Here is an 18470-nt window from a genome sequence, read left to right as displayed (position 1 = left end):
TCTTGCATTTTTCAATTGTTGTGTCTTCTCTCCATTAATGTAAATATTGCTCATTACAGAGTCTAGTTTATCATCCAGTCAAATAGCCTTCCCACCCCAGCTGAAAGTTGTCCCTCTCTTTTATTGGACTGACTTCCAATTTTACTCCCTTTTTCACTCTGATGTCTTGTTTTATATTGTTGGCATATTTCTCATATTGCTATATTTTGTCTCAATATGTAGAAAATTCAGTAAAGACTATGCCAATCATGTAAAAGAGTTTGAATGATTTAAAGAACAAATGCATGAATGTAAGATCTGTAGACTGGGAAAGATCCCCTGGAGAAGGAAATGGCTACTCACTCCAGTATTCTTGCCTAGAGAATTCCATGGATAGAGAAGCTTGGCAGGCTGCAGTCCGTAGGGTCGCAAAGAGTCGGATACCACTGAACGACTAAGCACCTTAGAACACCTAGAAGGTAGATATCTAATAATTACTGACTGGTAGTCAATAGGGAAAAATACCATCTGGCTTGAAGTGTGTCAGCTTCTTGTCCTCTTTCTTAAAATGAGAGCTATGTGTTCTTTTTTTCTCCCCGGATGGTATGAATCTGAGGCCTTCCCAGTGGTGAAAATGGTGTCTCCTTTGTCTAATGTTCATTTTAGCCTAACTGATTGTTTTGGCAAAACAGTCTCCTTTCCATAAACTAGAGAGAGAAATGCTGTCTTTCCAAAGATAATCTCTCAGATAGACCTCTCCAGATGGCTGTTCAAGCTCCATCCAACAGGAGCTATGCAAGTGTTTGATCCTTAGGGTTTTCAGCATTTTTCCCAAAGGAAGTCTAAGAAACTTTCTCTTCCTGGATCACTCTGTGCCACTGGATTATTTTGGTTTGGGCTGGTATATTCCAAAACTCAAACCTGCCCACTAGCCCGCTGCCTGTGACCACTCAGTTTCCACTGGTTTTTCAGTTCCCAGTGATTAAACCAAAATAAAAGAAGGTGATGCCATGTCTGGCCAGGGGCAGACGCTGCCAGTTGCCAAAGCCCAGTGTTCATCACGCGGTTGACAGGATCTCTGCTATCCTGGCAGGAGGCATGCTAGACTTTCAAAAGGCCAAGCGTGAAGGAAAAGCTCTTAAGTAAGTGAGTGTCATTTGGAAATGATTTGATGAATAGGACAGTTACAGGCCAGCCATTGAAAATCCCCTATGTGATATATTAGCAGGAATGTTTGGAGCCCACATGGAAGGTAAGGTCTGCCTTTCCCACATGCTGCCCTTCATAGCTGACACATTACACATGTCTCCGGAGCATAACATATGGCTTCCTGAACTTGCAAATGGGGCCCAGCATGCTCTGTTGAAATAGTGTCTGTTTAAACAGTCTCCTGGAGAAGTGAGCCACAGTCACTAAAATAGTTAATTTCATGTCTGCGAATGTCTTCTCTAGAGCCCTTTAAAATATGTGTGTGTGTTTTTTTAAGGAGCATAGTAGAAAATTTGCAAATTTAAGGTGTTGACTGCCTTTGAAGGGATTGTGAACCATCCTTACTAATTTGTACATTTTGAAAGAATCAGAGCATAAACCAAAAATGGAACAGTGCAGATCATCTAATTCAAGCCTAATCATAATCACTTTTTTTTTTTTTTTTTTTTGGCGCCTTATATGTGCCAGGCCCTTTATATTAGGCTGAGTGGTAAAGAATCCACCTGCCAGTGCAGGAGACATGGGTTCGACACCTGGGTTGGGAAGATCCCCTGGAGAAAGGAATGGCTACCCACTCCAGTATTCTTGCTGGAGAAATCCCATGGACAGAGGAGCCTGGCGGGCTACAGTCCATGTGGTCATAAGTTGCTGAGCGACTAAACAACTACATTGTATAACCAGGTAGAATTCCTTCCAGCTTATTGATAGGAATAGAGAGACTCAGATGTAAATAACCTGCTCCATACCACCTACATGGGAGGTTTTGGTGCTGGAATTTCGACTTAGAAGCACTAAAAATATGAAGCGTGTCTTTCTCTATGCCAGGAATTCTTAATTTGGGCTTGTGGATGGGCTGGGGTTAGGGATTTAAGCTGGAGAACCCTCTTTTGAATGCGAACGTTTGTGTGTTTGTACATTATTCTGAGTAAAGTCCATATGTTTATCAGATTCTCCTGGAGGTTTGTGTGGCCTCCTAAACAACTGTATTTTGACAGCAGGCTCCGTTCAGTGTAGAAACAAGAAGACATCAAGTAAGAATGCAAACCTTCCAAAGGCATTTGATCTGGTGTTGGTTTGACCAGAAAATGAACCACAAGTCTTCTTTCTAAACTCTGTGTGTGTATGTGTGAAATAAATCACATATAGAGAAAAGTGCAATAAACGAGAATGTAGCCTTTAGTGAACATCTGTGCATGCTGCATGCTGTGTCACTTCAGTTGTGTCTGACTGTGATCCCATGGACTGTTGCCCACCAGTCTCCTCTGTTCATGGGATTCTCCAGACAAAAATACTGGAGTGAGTTGCCATGCCCTCCTCCGGGGAATCTTTCTGACCCAGGGATCAAACCCGTGTGTCTCGCGTGTCTTACATCTCCTGCATTGACAGACGGGTTCTCTACCACTATCACCTGGGAAGCCCAGTGAACATCGGCAAGAGGCACTATAACCAGGTCAGGAAATTGAGCCAGACTCTAGAAGATGTCCCTTTCTGATCAGATGCCATGCCTCTACCCAAACTACTATCCTGACTTCCATGGTAACCTTGTGCTTTTCTTTATGGTTTTATCATCTTTATGTATATGTACCATTAAACAATATGGATCCTTTTTTCCTATTTTTATCTTTATACACGCACAGTCATACTGTTGTGTTCTTTGGTGTCTTGCTTAGTTAGTTAGTGAAAGTTGCTCAGTTGTGCCTGATTCTTTGTGACCCCATGGACTATACAGCCCATGGAATTATCCAGGCCAGAATACTAGAGTGGGTAGCCTTTTCCAGGAGATCTTCCCAACCCAGGGATCTAAGCCAGGTCTCCCGCACTGCAGGCAGAATTTTACCAGCTGAGCCCCAAGGGAAGTTACTTTCACCAATATTGTTTTAACTGTCTGTCCATGTTGTTGCATGCAGTTGTAATTCATTCACTTTCATTGCAGTGTTGTATTCCATTGCTTGGTTATATTGAAATTTACTTATCTTCTGTTATTGGATACTTGATTATTTGTAAATTTTGCCTATTATGAGCAATGCTTTCGTTAACATTTTATACATGTTTTATACATGGGTTCCACATGCAACTCCTAGGGAAAGCCTAGTATATTTATTAAGCTTTTGTAGGAAGTGAAATACTTTCTTTCATGAGACAAAAGTGAAGAATTCTTCTCTTCTCCCATCCCTGTCCTTAATAACACTTTGTGGAGGAAGAAAATTCTTCCAAGTAAATTCTCTGCTTAGCCTTAGCATGGGTTCCGGTTGTTCCCAAACTTGCAATCAGATCCAGTTGAACCTGGATCAGTCCAGGGCTCTCTCCCCAGCCCCACCCCCTAGCTCACTGAGACTGGAACCTCCAGGATGGGGCCTGGGGGGAGTCTGTGTATTTAACCAGTTCCCAGACCATCCCTGTGACTGGGAGACACTGGGTTTACCCTGATGAATTGATGAGGCGTGGATCCTTGGTTGGGAAGAGATTTGGAGGAAATGTATCTATGATTAAAATCTTGGAAAATTGGCCTTAGAAAGAAAAGTTGAGGGAGCTGGATTTGTTTAGCTTCTGTAAAAAAAAAAAATCTGAAACATGATTAAATAGGTTTTTTTTTTGCAAAAGGATGAAAGAGTTTTAGAAATGAAAAAAACATTTCCCAAGTCAGAGACTGTGGAAGAAACTCCTACTAAAATCAGCAGATACTGAGCATTTACTCGGCACCACGGGGGTAAGAAATAAAGGCTGTTGTCAGTGCCTTAAGGGAGCTGGAGACAAAATGAGTACATGCTGAGCTGGCGCACAAAAGCCAGGACGTGATATTTCATCCAGTCTAGACTACAGGCTTCAGTGGAGGTGAGTGGGCGGGCCCTTGGGAGGAGAAGCCGAGAGAGGTCACCGGGAAAGGCTGGAAGTGCCTGCAGGGTGTGCGCTGGGCTTTAGAAGGCTGCCCCCTGTGGGCGGAGGGATGGGTTGACTGCACTCTGAAGCAGTGATGTCCATTTATTTTTTATTGTGATATCCCAATAAGAAATATATTTTATATCACTACCCACTACATACTTAAAAGTTTAATGGAATGTTTAGCCTTATTACATATTATGCATGTGATGCTTAAAATTTCTTTATATATATATATATATATATATATATTTTTTTTTTTTTTTTAATGTTTGAGTAACCCAGTACGAGGTTGAGAACACTGTTCTAAGGGGGCCAGGAGCCCAGTGTGAGGCAGAGCTGAGTCTGCCCTGAGCCTGCCTTATTGGGATTGCCAATAAGGGAGAAGGGTTCCATGGAAAGTGGTGAGAGAGGACTTGCTGATGTGATGGTGGGCTCCCGAAATCTTCCTCAATTCCAGAATGTGAGTGAATTACTTTGGAATGTTATGGCAAAAGTTCACACTTTACCTATCATGGGTGTTGAGCCAATAGACACAACCAAGCCAGAGATCTGGAGAAGGAAGGATTAATTATTGAAGCAAGTAAGGGAACACTGGGAATCTCACCCAAACCAGTGCCTCCCCAACAGCAAAATGGGGGAAATTTTAAGCTAAGGGTACATCCATATTCCACTGGAAAAGACCCTGATGCTGGGAAAGACTGAGAGCAGGAGGAGAAAAGGACAGCAGAGGACCAGATGATTGGATGGCATCACTGACTTAAGAATTTGAGCAAACTTCAGGAGATAGTGGAGGACAGAGGAGCCTGGCATGCTGCAGTCCATGGAGTCACAAAGAATTGGACATGACCTAATGACTGAACAGCAACATTCATATTCCTGCAGGGGCTTGAGCAGAGGAGAACTCAGCATAGAATTGGGGTGTAAAGATAACAGAATCCAAGCTTTAGTTAATTGAAGTCAGGAGGCTCAACATCATCATTCCATCCTCCACCTGGGTGGGGGACTTAGTTCCTGCAGGTATGTGAGGCAGTTAGTTGCTCGGTCGTGTCTGACTCTTTGCCACCCCATGGACTATAGCCCGCCAGCCTCCTCTGTCCGTGGACTTCTCCAGGCAAGAGCATTGGAGTGGGTAGCCATTCCCTTCTCAACCCAGGTCTCCCGCATTGCAGGCAGATTCTTTACCGTCTGAGCCACCAGGGAAGCCCTTCTCAAAGATGTGTTGTTGTTATTATGTCTGTCCCCTGAGGAGGAACTAGGACTCTGCTTTGTCACTGCACTATTGTTTGACTGCCTTTTTCTGTTTCTGCATTCCTTGTTTTCCCTGATTACTGAGACTTGTTCAAGGGCAAGCACTGTGGCCAGACTCAGATCACAAAATGGCTTAGGACAGAGTGGCTTCTCTTTTGTCAAGAAAGCCGTCCCTGGATTTCTTTCTCCAGGGATCCCCTAACCTATCTGCTTACAATACCAGATATGAGAGTGGGGTGTCCTTCATATGAAGAAAGTTTTCCAACTTTCCTGACAAAAATTGGGTGTCCAACAATTCAGTTCAGTTCTGACACTAATGCTCTGGAGTTAACATCTGATTCCACAGGCTAAAGCGCTCAGTCCCACAAGATTGTCCCCACTTCAGATGCCAGTTTCAAGTCCTCGGCCAACCATATGTCTCACTGACCAGCTATAAAGTCCAAGGGTTCCCACAGCCCCTTTTCCAGGTTTGATGATTCACTAGAAATACCAGACAGAACCCAGGAAGGCACTTCACTTTCTAGTGTCAGTTTATTATACATGATACAATTCAGAAATAGCCAGATAGAAGAAATGCTTGGGGCAAGGTATGGAGTGTGTGCACATGTGTGTGGGCGCCCAACTCTTCATGGCTTCTGTAGCAAAACCATGCTCCCAGTACCTTTGTAACTGAGCAGGACGCCATGGGGCCTCCCAGGACAGACCCCCCCGCTCCATATTCTCTGCTGTGGGTCCCCTCTGAAGTACCTAAATAATAATATCTCATACACATTTCCTGAGTTTTTCAGATGCTCGAAAACCACAACTAAATGGAAGAACTACTTGATGATTAGGGGCACAGAGCCTCCAGACCTTCTGGCCCCTAAGAACAGATACTGTTCACCAGCCATCAACCACTCAGAGAGTTGTGCAGGAGCTGATCACATACCCTGGGACGCCCCTCCCTCACCTGACCTTTAGAAATGCTTTGCTGAAACCTTCAGGGAGTTCAGAGTTTTGGGGGGGCGGGGGGCATGAGCCACCCTTTCTCCTTGCATCGCCCTGCAATAAACCTTTCTCTGTGCCAGATTCCAACATCTCAGCTTCTTGGGCCTCACTGTGTGTCGGGCATAGGAATGTGTGTCCAGTAACAGATGCACATGTAACTAATTTTAGGGAGCCCCTGCAATCAGATGTTTCTCAACCAAGAGTCGAGTGCCTTAGTTGCACTGAGAAGGAAAATCCTTTCATGTGGCCTTTCTTTCCTTAAGTACTTTCAATCATGTCCTCTGAGATTTAATATCCTTTTGATCTTCCCAATCCAGTTTTAATTGGGTCAGTTTAAGTTAGGGAAGGATTTTAAAAGACAGCACTAATAATGGAGCAGTTGGGATGATGTAGATAGGAATAACTGGTTGGAAATGTGCTTCAGTAAACGTTTTTTTGTTTTGTTGTGGCTTGTAAAATGCAGTCTGGAGGGAAGTAAGCTGCAATCCATTTCTCTTAGTGTTTGCTACATTTTGTCATTAAGTAAAGGCTGCAATTCTACTGACAAACACTTGTGCCTTGGGCAACGTATTTGTTCTGTTCCCCTTCAGTAGGAAGCCTGATTTGTTTTTTTAAGTAATTTTTTAATACATGTGAATTTATATTATTAATTTTTTGGCCATGGCACGTGGCATGTGGGATCCTAGTTCTCTGACCAGGGGTCAAACCCACGCCCCCTGCCTTGAAAGTGTGGAATCTTAACCACTAGCCCACCAGGGAAGTCTCAGGAAACTTGATTTGTAATAAAAGATAAAACCAGTGTCTTCTCTGTGAGTAAATTGTAGGAGAATGGTAGATAATTTGGCCTAGACACGTTCTTTCTTTGCTAAACAATGTTTAGAGAGCCTTTGTGTAGAGCTTCACTGTTCTATGTGATATCCACTAGCTACTGGCACTTGATATCTAAAATTAAATTTTGAAATTCAGTTCCTCAGTCTCACTGGCCACATTTTCAGTGCTCAATAGCCACATGTGGCTAATGCGAGATTGGTGGTTGAGGCCAGATAATTGTTTGTTGCGGGGAGAGGGGTATCCCGAGCATGTAAGGTGTTTAACATCACCCCAGCTACCTACCAGATGCTGGTAGGACTCCCTAGTCATGACAATCAAAACTACCTGTCAGGATTGCCAAATGTCCCTTGAGGGGCAGTCACCCCTGGTTGAGAATCACTGGCTCAGTGGCTACAGTTTTGGGACAGTTGCAGATGTAGAACATTGCCATCATCATAGACTATGCAATTCTAGAATAATTCTTAGCAGAGTTTGGCTTTGGACATTTTCTAGATTAAACCTTTTAAGTTTTAGAGCAAGAACAGTGATTGTTCAGTTCAAAGCCTTGGGAAACTGAGACATACACAGGTTTTTTTTTTTTTTTTTTTTCAGGTGACTTACTATCTGAAGCATGTAAGTACCCCTGTGGTGTTCTGGACTTCATGAAGCCTAGAGGACAGATGTATGATTTTTCATTCAGACCTACTTCCCTCTCGCTGTGTTCTTGGACTCAGTGATGGCAAGGAGGAGGAGGACTTCCCTTTCATGGGGAAAGGAGAATGTCCTGAGAAATGGAAGATATCCAGCCCTGAGACTCTCAGAGAAGCAAACTTCTGACTTAAGCCCTGGGTTACCTCTTCCGTGGCCTGTGGCTTTCTCGAAAGCCCTGCCTCTAGGCTAGGGTTGGAGGGAGTGCTGGGGCCATCTGCTGGCCCCACCCTTGCTCTGTGAGAGGCACAGTCTTACTGAGTTTTCTGGTTCTATGAGTGCAGAGAGATGCAAGTTGTCCTGAGCCCATGGAAGACTGCAGTCCTTTAAAAGATTCCCTCTTGTTACTTTTAAATCTCCAGTGTCTCCTCTATCTACATTTTCCTGGAAGTGGTCCAGGGCAGAGTCTTTAACATGAATTGCCTGGTGATTCTTATTTTCAGGGTCACAGGGAAGCAGCCAGCCCTAGAGACCTGTCTGTAGAAAGTGCTGGGGAGAGAGGAAGATTCCCTTTCAGGGCAGAGGTGTCCATCCCTGGAGGCGCCAGAAAGTGGGCTTAGCAGGGGTGCGGTGGGGGTGTGTCTGGAAAGCAGGCTGGGCTTGCAGTTTCCCAGGGTCTCTTCCTCCTCTGTGAACCCTACATGCCTCACACACCTCCTGTTGACTCTTCTGCCATCACGAGTTTGTTCTCCATTCTAAAATCTTCAGTGGCTCACCGCTGCCCTTCCACGTTGGACACTTCTTAGTACTCAAGGCTCTTTTTGCTCTGATATCAAGATCTTCTCTATCCCTTAACAAGATTCTTGTGCCGCTGAAAGCTTTCCTGTTACTGCCATTTGCAGAATTATTCTCTCGGGGCTGAGGGTCCGTGGTGGTGGACACTTTGCTCAGGGCCATTTGATGTGTAATAGCTCGTTCAGGAGGAAGTTTTGTTTCTGGTGAGATTCTGCTGAGTTGGAAGCCTAGACAACTGCTTTAAACCAGCATACGACTCAAAACTGCAGTAAACTGGCCAGGAGCAGTGACAGTGAAAGCAGACGGGGCGTTGCGTGTGTAAATCCTCAGGCTGCCTTGGGCTGGTGGCCGGTTGGTCCTGTCCCCTTATGGGTCCAGTGAGCTGTGGACCAGGTCAAAGGTCAGTGTTCTGCGGTGCCAGCTGTCAAGTTTAGCCGCAAATAAGCTAATGTGTAAACTGGCCTCTTGGTCTTTGAAAGTTGCTTCATCTTCCCCATTTCAGTTGAAAGAAGTTGCTTTGTTTCAGAGTTTGGTGACCGGCCGCTATTTCATTGAACTGTGGATGTTTTTTTTTGGGAAACCAGTCCTTTTGGGTGTCTCCAATGGTGAAGGGAAAGGTATTTTTAAAGTTGCCCACTGCGGGGCAGGTTCTCCTTTGAGTGACGGGGAGGGTGGGGAGCCGGGAGGTTCGGGATCCTGGCGGCAGGATAGCCGTGGCTACTCTCGCTTACTGGCTCTGCGTGTCCGCTTTGCCCCACAGACCAACGAGTGGAACAAGAACGATGACCGACTGCTGCAGGCCGTGGAGAATGGAGACGCCGAGAAGGTGGCCTCGCTGCTGGGCAAGAAGGGGGCCAGCGCCACCAAGCATGACAGCGAGGGCAAGACCGCGTAAGTTAAAGAGATTGGCTTCTGACAGCCGCTTCTGGGTTCTCAGCTTGTTCTCTGAAGTTCTCAGGGTCCCTGGGGAAACTTTGCAAGTGCATCTAGTACTACCCCCACCACCCACCCCTTGTTAAAATATGTAAGAGGATATTTTCATCTAGTTCCTCTCTCTCCAAGTTCCAAGTTTGAGTTTTGCCTTGAATGGTTACATTTGTTCCTGGTGTAACCACAGATTTTGCCAGAGAACAAATAGCACCAGCCTTGTAACCAGCTAACTGATAGGTGGGAAATGAATCCGATCCCAGGTTAGAAACAGCGTAAAAGAGAAAGTTTTTTTTTTTTCCATAATCTTGAAACCTTATTATTTATAGTGTTTGTTGTTCAGTTGCTCAGTGGTGTCTGACTCTGTGACCCCATGGACTGCAGCACGCCAGGCTTCCCCGTCCTTCACCATCTCCCAGAGCTTGCTCAAACTCATGTCCGTTGAGTCAGTGATGCCATCCAACCATCTCACCCTCTGTCCTTCCTTACTCCGGTCATCTTACAGAGAGGTTATTGACTTTAGATTTCTAATCTGGACTTTTATCAGCTAGGATTGTGTAGTCCTCGCACCTCAATTTCTTCACTGTACAGTGGAGATGACAGTATTCAGCTTCTAGGGTAGTTATGAGAATAAAACAAGATACTGATCTTGGTTGGGTGACCCCAGAAGCAGGCTGTGAGGTGTGGATTTGAGTGTAAGAAGTTTTTATAGCCCATGATCTCAGCAAGTGGACAGTAAGGGAATGAAGCCTCTATAGCATGTTATTGACAGGTTACTGCTATGAGCAACTGAGACTCATTCCCACTGAGGACCTCTGGGAATCTGTCTAGACTTAGAGCAGGGGTTGGCCAACTATGGCTCAACTGTCTGGCTTTATAAATTGGGTTTTGTTGGAACGCAGCCACACCTATTCATTCAGCCTTGTTCGTGGCTGCTTCTGCACTGCAAAGGCAGATTTGAGCCTTAAGACAAGGACTGTGTGGCCCACAAAGCCTAACATTTTAACTAGTTTGCTTACCCTAGGTTTAAAGTATGCTTCAGAGTTGTCCCACCCAAGGGGTAAGGAAACTGGGGTATCTATTCCTGGTCTCCTGACACTTCTAGGTTGAGTGCCTTTGCTAGGAGTGATAACGCTCATGGCCAGAACACCTCTAAAAGGATGAAGGAGGGGCGCCTGGAGCCATAGATGCCAGGTGTAAAAAGTTGCACAGTGCCCAGCCCACAGTAAGCACTTGATAAAGCCAGCTCCCTTCCTTTCTTGTCCTAGATTAGTGTTGCTCAATTCTGGCAGCTCTGGCATTAGACTCTCCTGGGGTGCTTTTATTTTTTTTCAACTTCGTTTTTGGTCCTGCTGCACCTCTTGTGGGATCTTAGTTCCCCGACCTGGGGTTAAACTCATGTCCCTTGCATTGGAAGGCGGATTCTTAACCACAAGACTGCCAGGGAAGTCCACCCTGGGGTGCTTTTTAAAATATGGATGCCACACCCACCCTGATATTCTGAATCATTTGGTCTAGGCAGAGGACCAGGAATCCGTATTTTTAAAAGTATCCCATGTAGATTCAACCAGAGAGAACCATTCTCCAGAAATTAGATTGAGTGTAGATTGAAGCAGAGGTAACAAGAATAAATGGCAAACTGTCAGGGAAAATTGTCCCATTTTAGTGCTACGCTACGTGCTAAGTTGTTTCACTCGTGTCTGACTCTTGGCGACCCCATGGACTGTAGCCCACCAGGCTCTTCTGTCCGTGGGATTCTCCAGGCAAGAATATGGGAGTGGGTTGCCAGGCCCTCCTCCAGGAGATCTTCCTGACCCAGGGATCAAACCCACATCTCTTATGTCTCTTACATTTGCGGGCATGTTCTTTACCACCAGCGCCTCCTGGGAAGCCCCAAATTAACCCCTCTTCCCAGTACCCATTGAAAAGGGTGATCCCATAGAAGAGACCCCAACTCTGTTGATTGGGAGCCACAAGGAAGCTCAAGGGGCTAAGCTTTCTGTAGGAACCAGGCTAGCCAGCACATAAAGAGGAGAGGGTACACGTTCTCACACAGGTCAGGGTCTGGTTCTGTAGGAGATGGGCTTGTCCTTTCGGCCAGCCACCCTAAGTTGAACTCCACCCCCGTCCCCAGTCTCAGCTTGACTTCCTTCTTGGCAGAGGGCTGTCTCAGGTGTGGGCACAAGGCCGTATCCCTGGGAGCCCTGGCTTGCTCGTTGGGGCAGTAGGCTGGCTTTGGGTGTTGGCTAATGTTTTGTTGCATCAGTTGCCTACTCAACCTTATGTAACTGTTAGTTCTTACGTCTCTTGCACTCTAGACTATAATTTACTTGCTAGAAGGGACTGTGACCTTACAGTTCCCAGCTGGAATTATCTAGCCAGCGGCTTGGTTTATAGTGTTCTTTTAAAAATAATTTTATTTATTTTTGGCTGCACAGGATCTTCACTGCTTCACAGGCTTTCTTTAGTTGTGGCGAGCAGAGACCGCTTTCTGTTGTGGTTCATGAGCTTTTCATTGTGGTTTGTCTTATAGAGTACAGGCTCTAGATGCATGGGCTCAGAAGTTGTGGCTCACAGACTCAGTAGTTGTGGTACAGGGGCTTAGTTCTTCTGGCATGTGGGATCTTCCCAGACCAGGGTTTGAACCCTGCATTGGCCAATTCTTAACCATTGGACCACCAGGGAAGTCCTATAGTAGATAGTCAATAAATATGTGTTGGATGAGTTAATTAACCTTTTCTTGTGATGCTATATTTGGAGTTCATGTTCTCGGAACTACAGTGGCAGAGGCCACCCTCCAAAGCCTGTCCTGAGATTTTTTTGCAGTTTGTATTACTCTGTGTATCACCATACAGCTTTCTAGGCTCCTTCACATCCCAGTCTGGCTCTGCAGATGTCTGCACAAGACAACCTTTATAGCCACCCCAGAGAAAGGGAAGGGAAGTGTTCGTGATAGTTTTGTCCAAGACAATACTCACTTTAAAAAAAAGAAAACTTAAATTAGCAGCTTTGCCATACTTATGATCACCTTGATCAATCTGTGCCTTTTGTTAATAAGATATTCATTATGTATAGAACAGATGGTCAGATTTATTTTCTCTTCTCTCTCTTTTTTAATTGTAAAATATGCACATCATAAAACTTACCAGTTTAACCATTTTAAAGTATCCATTTCAGTGGCATTAAGTACATTCACAGTGTTGTACAACCATCATCATCATCCAGTTCCAGAAATTTTTCATCACCCCAAAAGGAAACCCACACCCATTAAACAGTGACACTCCTTAACTTCCCCTCCCACTCTTCCTGGCGACCACTAATCTGCTTTCTGTCTTTATGAATCAGCCTATTCTAGATATTTCATATAAACGCAATCATACCATACGAGGCCCTTTGTCTCTGGCTTCTTTCAGATTAATGTTTTCAAGGTTCATCCTTATTGTAGCATGAATCAGTTCATTCTGTTCTTTTCAACTAGAAATGCACACAGCAGTTATAAAAAAAAATCACCACCTCCATTTAAAAGATGATAAAACTAAGGTCCATGTGACACATCTCTCCCTAAATTAACCCTGAGCCATTTCTAATATCTCTGCCTTTGCATTTACAAGCCACCATTTTTCCCTTCAGTGACACCTAGTTAGAAAACTAGAGAGACACTGTGCAAAAGGAAGAGAGGAGATAATTTTTCCATGCAAGATTTTTCATAAGACATCATCTGCTAAAGTTAAACTTTTCTGGTTGGACTGTTCCTTTTGATTTTTAAAGTTATTAACTGATAACGGTAAGAATTTAGTTTTCAAAGCCACCATAGAATTAAATCTATCTGACTTCATATTTTCTTTCAGATCTAATGGTCTTAGTGTTGAGAAGGAAGTGGGGTTGCTGTGGGGTTGGAAATCCTCTCTCTTGTCCCTTTGTCTCTGTGTGTGTTAGTCGCTTAGTTGTGACTGACTCTTTGCAACCCCATGAATGGTAGCCCTCCAGGCTCCTCTGTCCATGGTATTCTCCAGGCAAGAATACTGGAGTGAGTAGCTGTTCTCTTCTCCAGGGGATCTTCCTGACCCAGAGATGAAACCCAGGTCTCTTGAATTGCAGGCAGATTCTTTACTGTCTGAGCCACCAGGAAAGCCCGTCCCTTTAGTACCATGTAATTCTGCAAGGCCAAGTGTCTGCCGTAATAGTGAGCCACAAGCAGCATTGTTTCCTTGGTTTCAGCATTCTTACCTTGCAAGTCTGCACTTCTGGCTTTGGGTTAGTCTAATCTGTGCTTTCCTGCCTGAGTGTATGTGCATGTGCCTCAAGCTATGGAGACTTTGCTGTCCTTGTTCCTGTTCTTTCCGCGCGCATTGGGTTTGGTGTCAGGGGAATGGGGAACTCCCTAGGAGCAGTTCTGAATTCAGGGCGGGCCAATGCACAATGTTCCTCCCTCAAGAACTCTGGCTCCATCAGCCCCCTGGAGCTTGCAGGGCCTGCATTTGGTGGAGGGTGTGTATAGAATGTTCTCATTTGTCTCCAAAGGGTGAGACTAGATCACATACCTGGAAGTTAGGTCCTTGACAGGACTTGGCCTCATTCTATGCCCACTCATTAGGGTTTACCCTTTGATTTATGCACACTTCCATATCAAACTGAATTTGGAGGCCTATCTTCTAGTGAGCTTTTGTGATAACCCATTTTGTTATCTCGCTCAGTGATGCACAGTGTTTTCCTATTGCCTAACAGCCTGGATTCCTGACTGGCTTTCAAGGGCCTCCTGGTGGCCCTGTCCTTGTTTTGCTGTTTTCTTACTCGTTTCTTCTGCTGGAGGTGGCACTGTCTGCTCTCTGCCTTCCTCTCCTGTGAGACCATCTAGGCGTTTGCCCCAGGTTCTCTAGTCCAGAATGCCTTCCTCCCTGATATTCTCAGTCCTTTGTCTTCTCTTTGAAATACTAGAATCTTGATTGAAAAACTTGATGTAGAAAAGTCTCTCCAACTTAAATATGATCTGTATTTTTTTTTGGCCATGCCATGTGGATGCAGGATATTACTTCCCTGACCAGGGATTGAACCTGTGCCTCCTGCATTGGGAGTGCAGAGTCCTAACCACTGGATTGCTAGGGAAGCCCCCAAGATCTGTGTTTTCTGAATGACTCAAATCCCTTACAACATGGAAGCTCTCTGAGGACAGGGATCCTATGATTTCAGTGGTGGTATTCATCTTTCCCACTGTTCCAGGTTTATAAGAGGCACTTGGCTGCTATTTGTGGAAGTGAACTTTTCAGCCTGGTTCTAATGGAGAAAACACTTTTTGCTGGTACTGTCTCATGGGTAAAGTTGTTAGGGATGAACTAACTTGGGGCTCAAGAGGAAAAAAGCTGTCCTGGTGAACATCACAACCTGACACGTGTCTCTCCCAGCTTCCAGTGCAACTTCAGTAGAGACAAACTCAGCCCTCACTACCTAGAGAATCGGACGACCCAGAAAGTCCCAAGAATGAGGCAGCCATCTCGGTTGACATTCTCCAGAAGCTTCCATAACCCAAGGTCAATAACCAGATGGGTGGTTTAGTAATTCTTCAGACTTTTCAGTTCTTCCTGGGATACTTCCTTTAGGGAGAGATAAGAAACCTTGTCTGACATTTTTTTTCCTCTAAAACTGATCTAAAAGGGGTTAAAAAAGGGGGTGGAAGCAATCGAATAACTGAAATTCATTTCACAAAGAGTAGAAGCAGGGTGATGTCTTGGGTCAGAAGAGAACAAAATAGAGCCGGGCAGAGAGTTTCAGCCGTGGGCTGTGTTTATAGAGTCAAGCTTGGCTTCCCTCAGCCCATCTGTTCTCTTTCCACGGTGGAGGTGAGGAAGGGGGAGATGCCATTGCCCTAAAACCTCTCACCATAGAGCAAGCTAATTGTTTCAAGATGGTTTCCCCTACATTTGGATGTGCGTTTAATTAAAGTTATGTGTGTTTGTTTTAGGAACAACCAGACTAAATAAAATCACTGCTGGGACTGTGGTATTTGAAGAAATACCACCCAGCCGTGTGTGTATAGAGACAAATACATATATATATATATATATATATATATATATATGTTGTCTGCATCCATATTTAGCCCACCTTTCAAAAACCTGATCTTTTTGACTTTGAAAACAAGAACTTGTGCAAGTATTTTTAGATGACTCTGTGGCACTTACATGTAAAATAGAGGAGGTAGTCCTTGAATTCTGCAGATCAGTATGAGAAGGGGCTTCTCTGGCGGGTGGCTTGTTGTATTTCTGACTCTTCCTGTTTTCTGGAAGAGAAAACCAAGAGATTTCCAAGACCGAAAACCCTTGGAAATCAAGTCATACCACCTGGTTGCCTTCTCTCACAGCTCTCAAATTCATTTACCTAAAACTGCAGTATACTTTATGTGTAATTGCAGCCTCCTTCTCAGCAAAATCGCCTTCCAGGCAAAACCACCTTGTGTTTTGTCTAAATCCTGTTAATATCTGGCAGAGGGATGAACTGAAAGCTATAATTTCTTTACAGCATATCTACTCTGCTTCTGGTCAAGTGCATTTTTGAAAGTGACATAATGTCTGTTCCTGTCTTGCAAATGTACCCAAATGTTTGCTTCTAGTTGGGAGGTATTAAAGTGCTCCAAAATCATTCATAAGCACATAACAAAAAAAAAAAAAGGAGAAAATATGGTCCTTGCCTACAAGATGCACAGCATCTGGCTGAGTAGATAAGACCAATGGAAGTACTGGAGAATAATTAAGTGCTAAATTGTAACATACTAACTGTAAGGGGTTCAAGATGGGAAGAGGTGGTGATGCACTGGAGTGGTGAAGGAATGCTTCCTGTGATGCAAGGTGGCCCTGAGAGGATGGGTTGGGAGGATGTAGGTGGGGACAGAGGAAGTGGTAACCGTGTGGATGGAGGCCATCCTAAATGGAAAAGAGAAACAATACCATGGTCATTATTTCCTTCCTTTCCTCCAGAGCTTATCACAGCACTTCAAGGTCAGGGACCCACTTGACAACTAGATCCCTGGTTCTGAACCTGACTCCCATTAGAAGCTTCCTGGACAGCTTTGAGAAGTGCTGGGCATCACCCTCAGAGCTACCTGTGTTTAATTCCTATGGGGTGCAGTCTGGGCATGGGGTTGTTTAAGCACACAGGTGTCTTGAATGGTCAGCCCAAACTGAGGACCATGGTGCTAGTCACTCTGCAATGAGACCCCAGGCTTTATAGCCCAAAGCTTCCCACAGGTTTTCCCTCATGACAGGTTACAGGGGGACTGGGGAAGGCCCACGGAGCCCAGGTGAAATGTTTTCTAGCACACATACACGTGTGTGTGTATGTGTGTTTAGTTGCTCATTCATGTCCAACTCTTTGTGGAGTTGGAGCCCGCCAGGCTCCTCTGTCCATGGGGATTCTCCAGGCAAGAATACTGGAGTGGGTTGCCATGCCCTCCTCCAGGGGATCCTCCCTACCCAGAGATTGAACGCAGTCTCCCACATTGCAGGCGGATTCTTTACTGTCTGAGCTACCAGGGAAGCCCATCCACACATATATGTATATACATCCTTGTGCACAGAGTAAAATTAAAAGGAAAGATAAATTTTGTCATAAAGTAAATTATGTTAAAGTTATGTAATTCACAAGGTGTTTATAGGGAACTAGTGTCATGGATTAAAGCTGAACAGATCATGTTGCAAAACTGCTTTGGAAGGAAGACTTGTAACCAGGGAAGTGGTGCAAATTGATGAGAATAGATATGGGGATTAAAGAACTACCCTGATTAAAATATTGGTGGGGTCACAGGATTTTTTTTCATTTTGAAACTTTGCAAAGCTGGATTAAGTATATTGAAAAGGAAGGATTTTAGACACTCAGATGGCCTATTGTTGCCCAGGGTTGCAGCAATCTGGCTTTGCCTCAGGGGCGAGACCTGCCACCACATGCAGAGGTCAGGAGAGCCTGGGAAACGGAGTTGTGACAGAGGGCGGAGCCGGGGCGGGTGGGCGTGGCCGGCAGCACACGCAGGCGTTGACCTCCATCCAGAGTAACCTCGCAGGAGGAGGGGGCACCTGGGGCAGGAGGTTCTCACGCTGGCAGCCACCAGACAGTTCAAAGGTTGAGGCACATGACATCACTCAACACACGCCTGTCCTTTAGAAATACTCCTGCTCTTTCCCTGCATCCCTGAAACTGACACTTTACAAAAGGCCGCCACCGCCGCCACCACCATTCAGGCAGCAGAGTCATTCAAGGTCCAGTCTGCCCTCTTTCATAAAGTCTTTTCTAATTTCCAACAGGGATGAGCTTGACCTCAGCCGCTACCTCTCTTAAACCACCTAAAACTTGATGGGTCTTGTTTACCTATGTACTTGTATTACACAACAGACAATTGTTATTGATCATGTTAATATTGAGTACCCAACACTGGGCTGGGGGCTTTCGTATGTGTCCTGCAGTCAACAGATAGTTGATCTTTCACCCATTAGAAAGATCATGTCAGTTTCCCCCAGTGTTTCTCATCTGATGCTCTCAATCACCCTGGAGTAATTTGTGAAGAGAAAAGTATGGGTCAGAAAGGTTTGGAAATTGGTACAAATCACCCATTCTGGGTAGTAGAGTCTGGGGCTCATGAATCAGTTCAGTTCAGTCACTCAGTCGTGTCTCACTCTCTTCGACCCCATGAACTGCAGCACACCAGGCTTCCCTGTCCGTCACCAACTCCCGGAGCTTGCTCAAACTCATGTCCATCAAGTCAGTGATGCCAACCAACCATCTCATCCTGTGTCGTCCCCTTTGTGTTCTGCCTTCAATCTTTCCCAGCATTCAGGATCTTTTAAAATGAGTCACTTCTTCACATCAGGTGGCCAAAGGATTGGAGTTTCAGCTTCAGCATCAGTCCTTCCAATGAATATTCAGGACTGATTTCCTTTAGGATTGACTGGTTGGATCTCCTTGCAGTCCAAGGGACTCTCAAGAGTCTTCTCCAACACCACACT

The 18470-nt window shown here is 44.9% G+C and overlaps 1 protein-coding gene across 13 annotated transcripts in view; it reads left to right on the top strand.

Annotated features, from left to right (window-relative positions):
* Window positions 1-18470, top strand: part of RAI14 (retinoic acid induced 14) — a 160910-nt gene that overhangs the window by 88399 nt on the left and 54041 nt on the right. For 6 of the 13 annotated variants that reach the window (XM_043887396.1, XM_043887393.1, XM_043887404.1 and 3 more), the window contains exons 3-4: window positions 7726-7746; window positions 9317-9447. In XM_043887396.1, the coding sequence (XP_043743331.1) occupies window positions 7726-7746; window positions 9317-9447 (152 nt within the window). Of the gene's footprint in view, window positions 1-7725; window positions 7747-9055; window positions 9174-9316; window positions 9448-18470 lie in introns of those variants that run through there. The other 7 variants (XM_043887402.1, XM_043887397.1, XM_043887406.1 and 4 more) reach the window with 2 other exon arrangements.

The sequence above is a fragment of the Cervus elaphus genome, chromosome 25, assembly GCF_910594005.1.
Source record: "Cervus elaphus chromosome 25, mCerEla1.1, whole genome shotgun sequence".
In the NCBI taxonomy this organism is placed as follows: Eukaryota; Metazoa; Chordata; class Mammalia; order Artiodactyla; family Cervidae; genus Cervus; species Cervus elaphus.
Note: the sequence above shows the minus strand (reverse complement) of the source record. Positions and strands in the feature narration are given on the sequence as shown.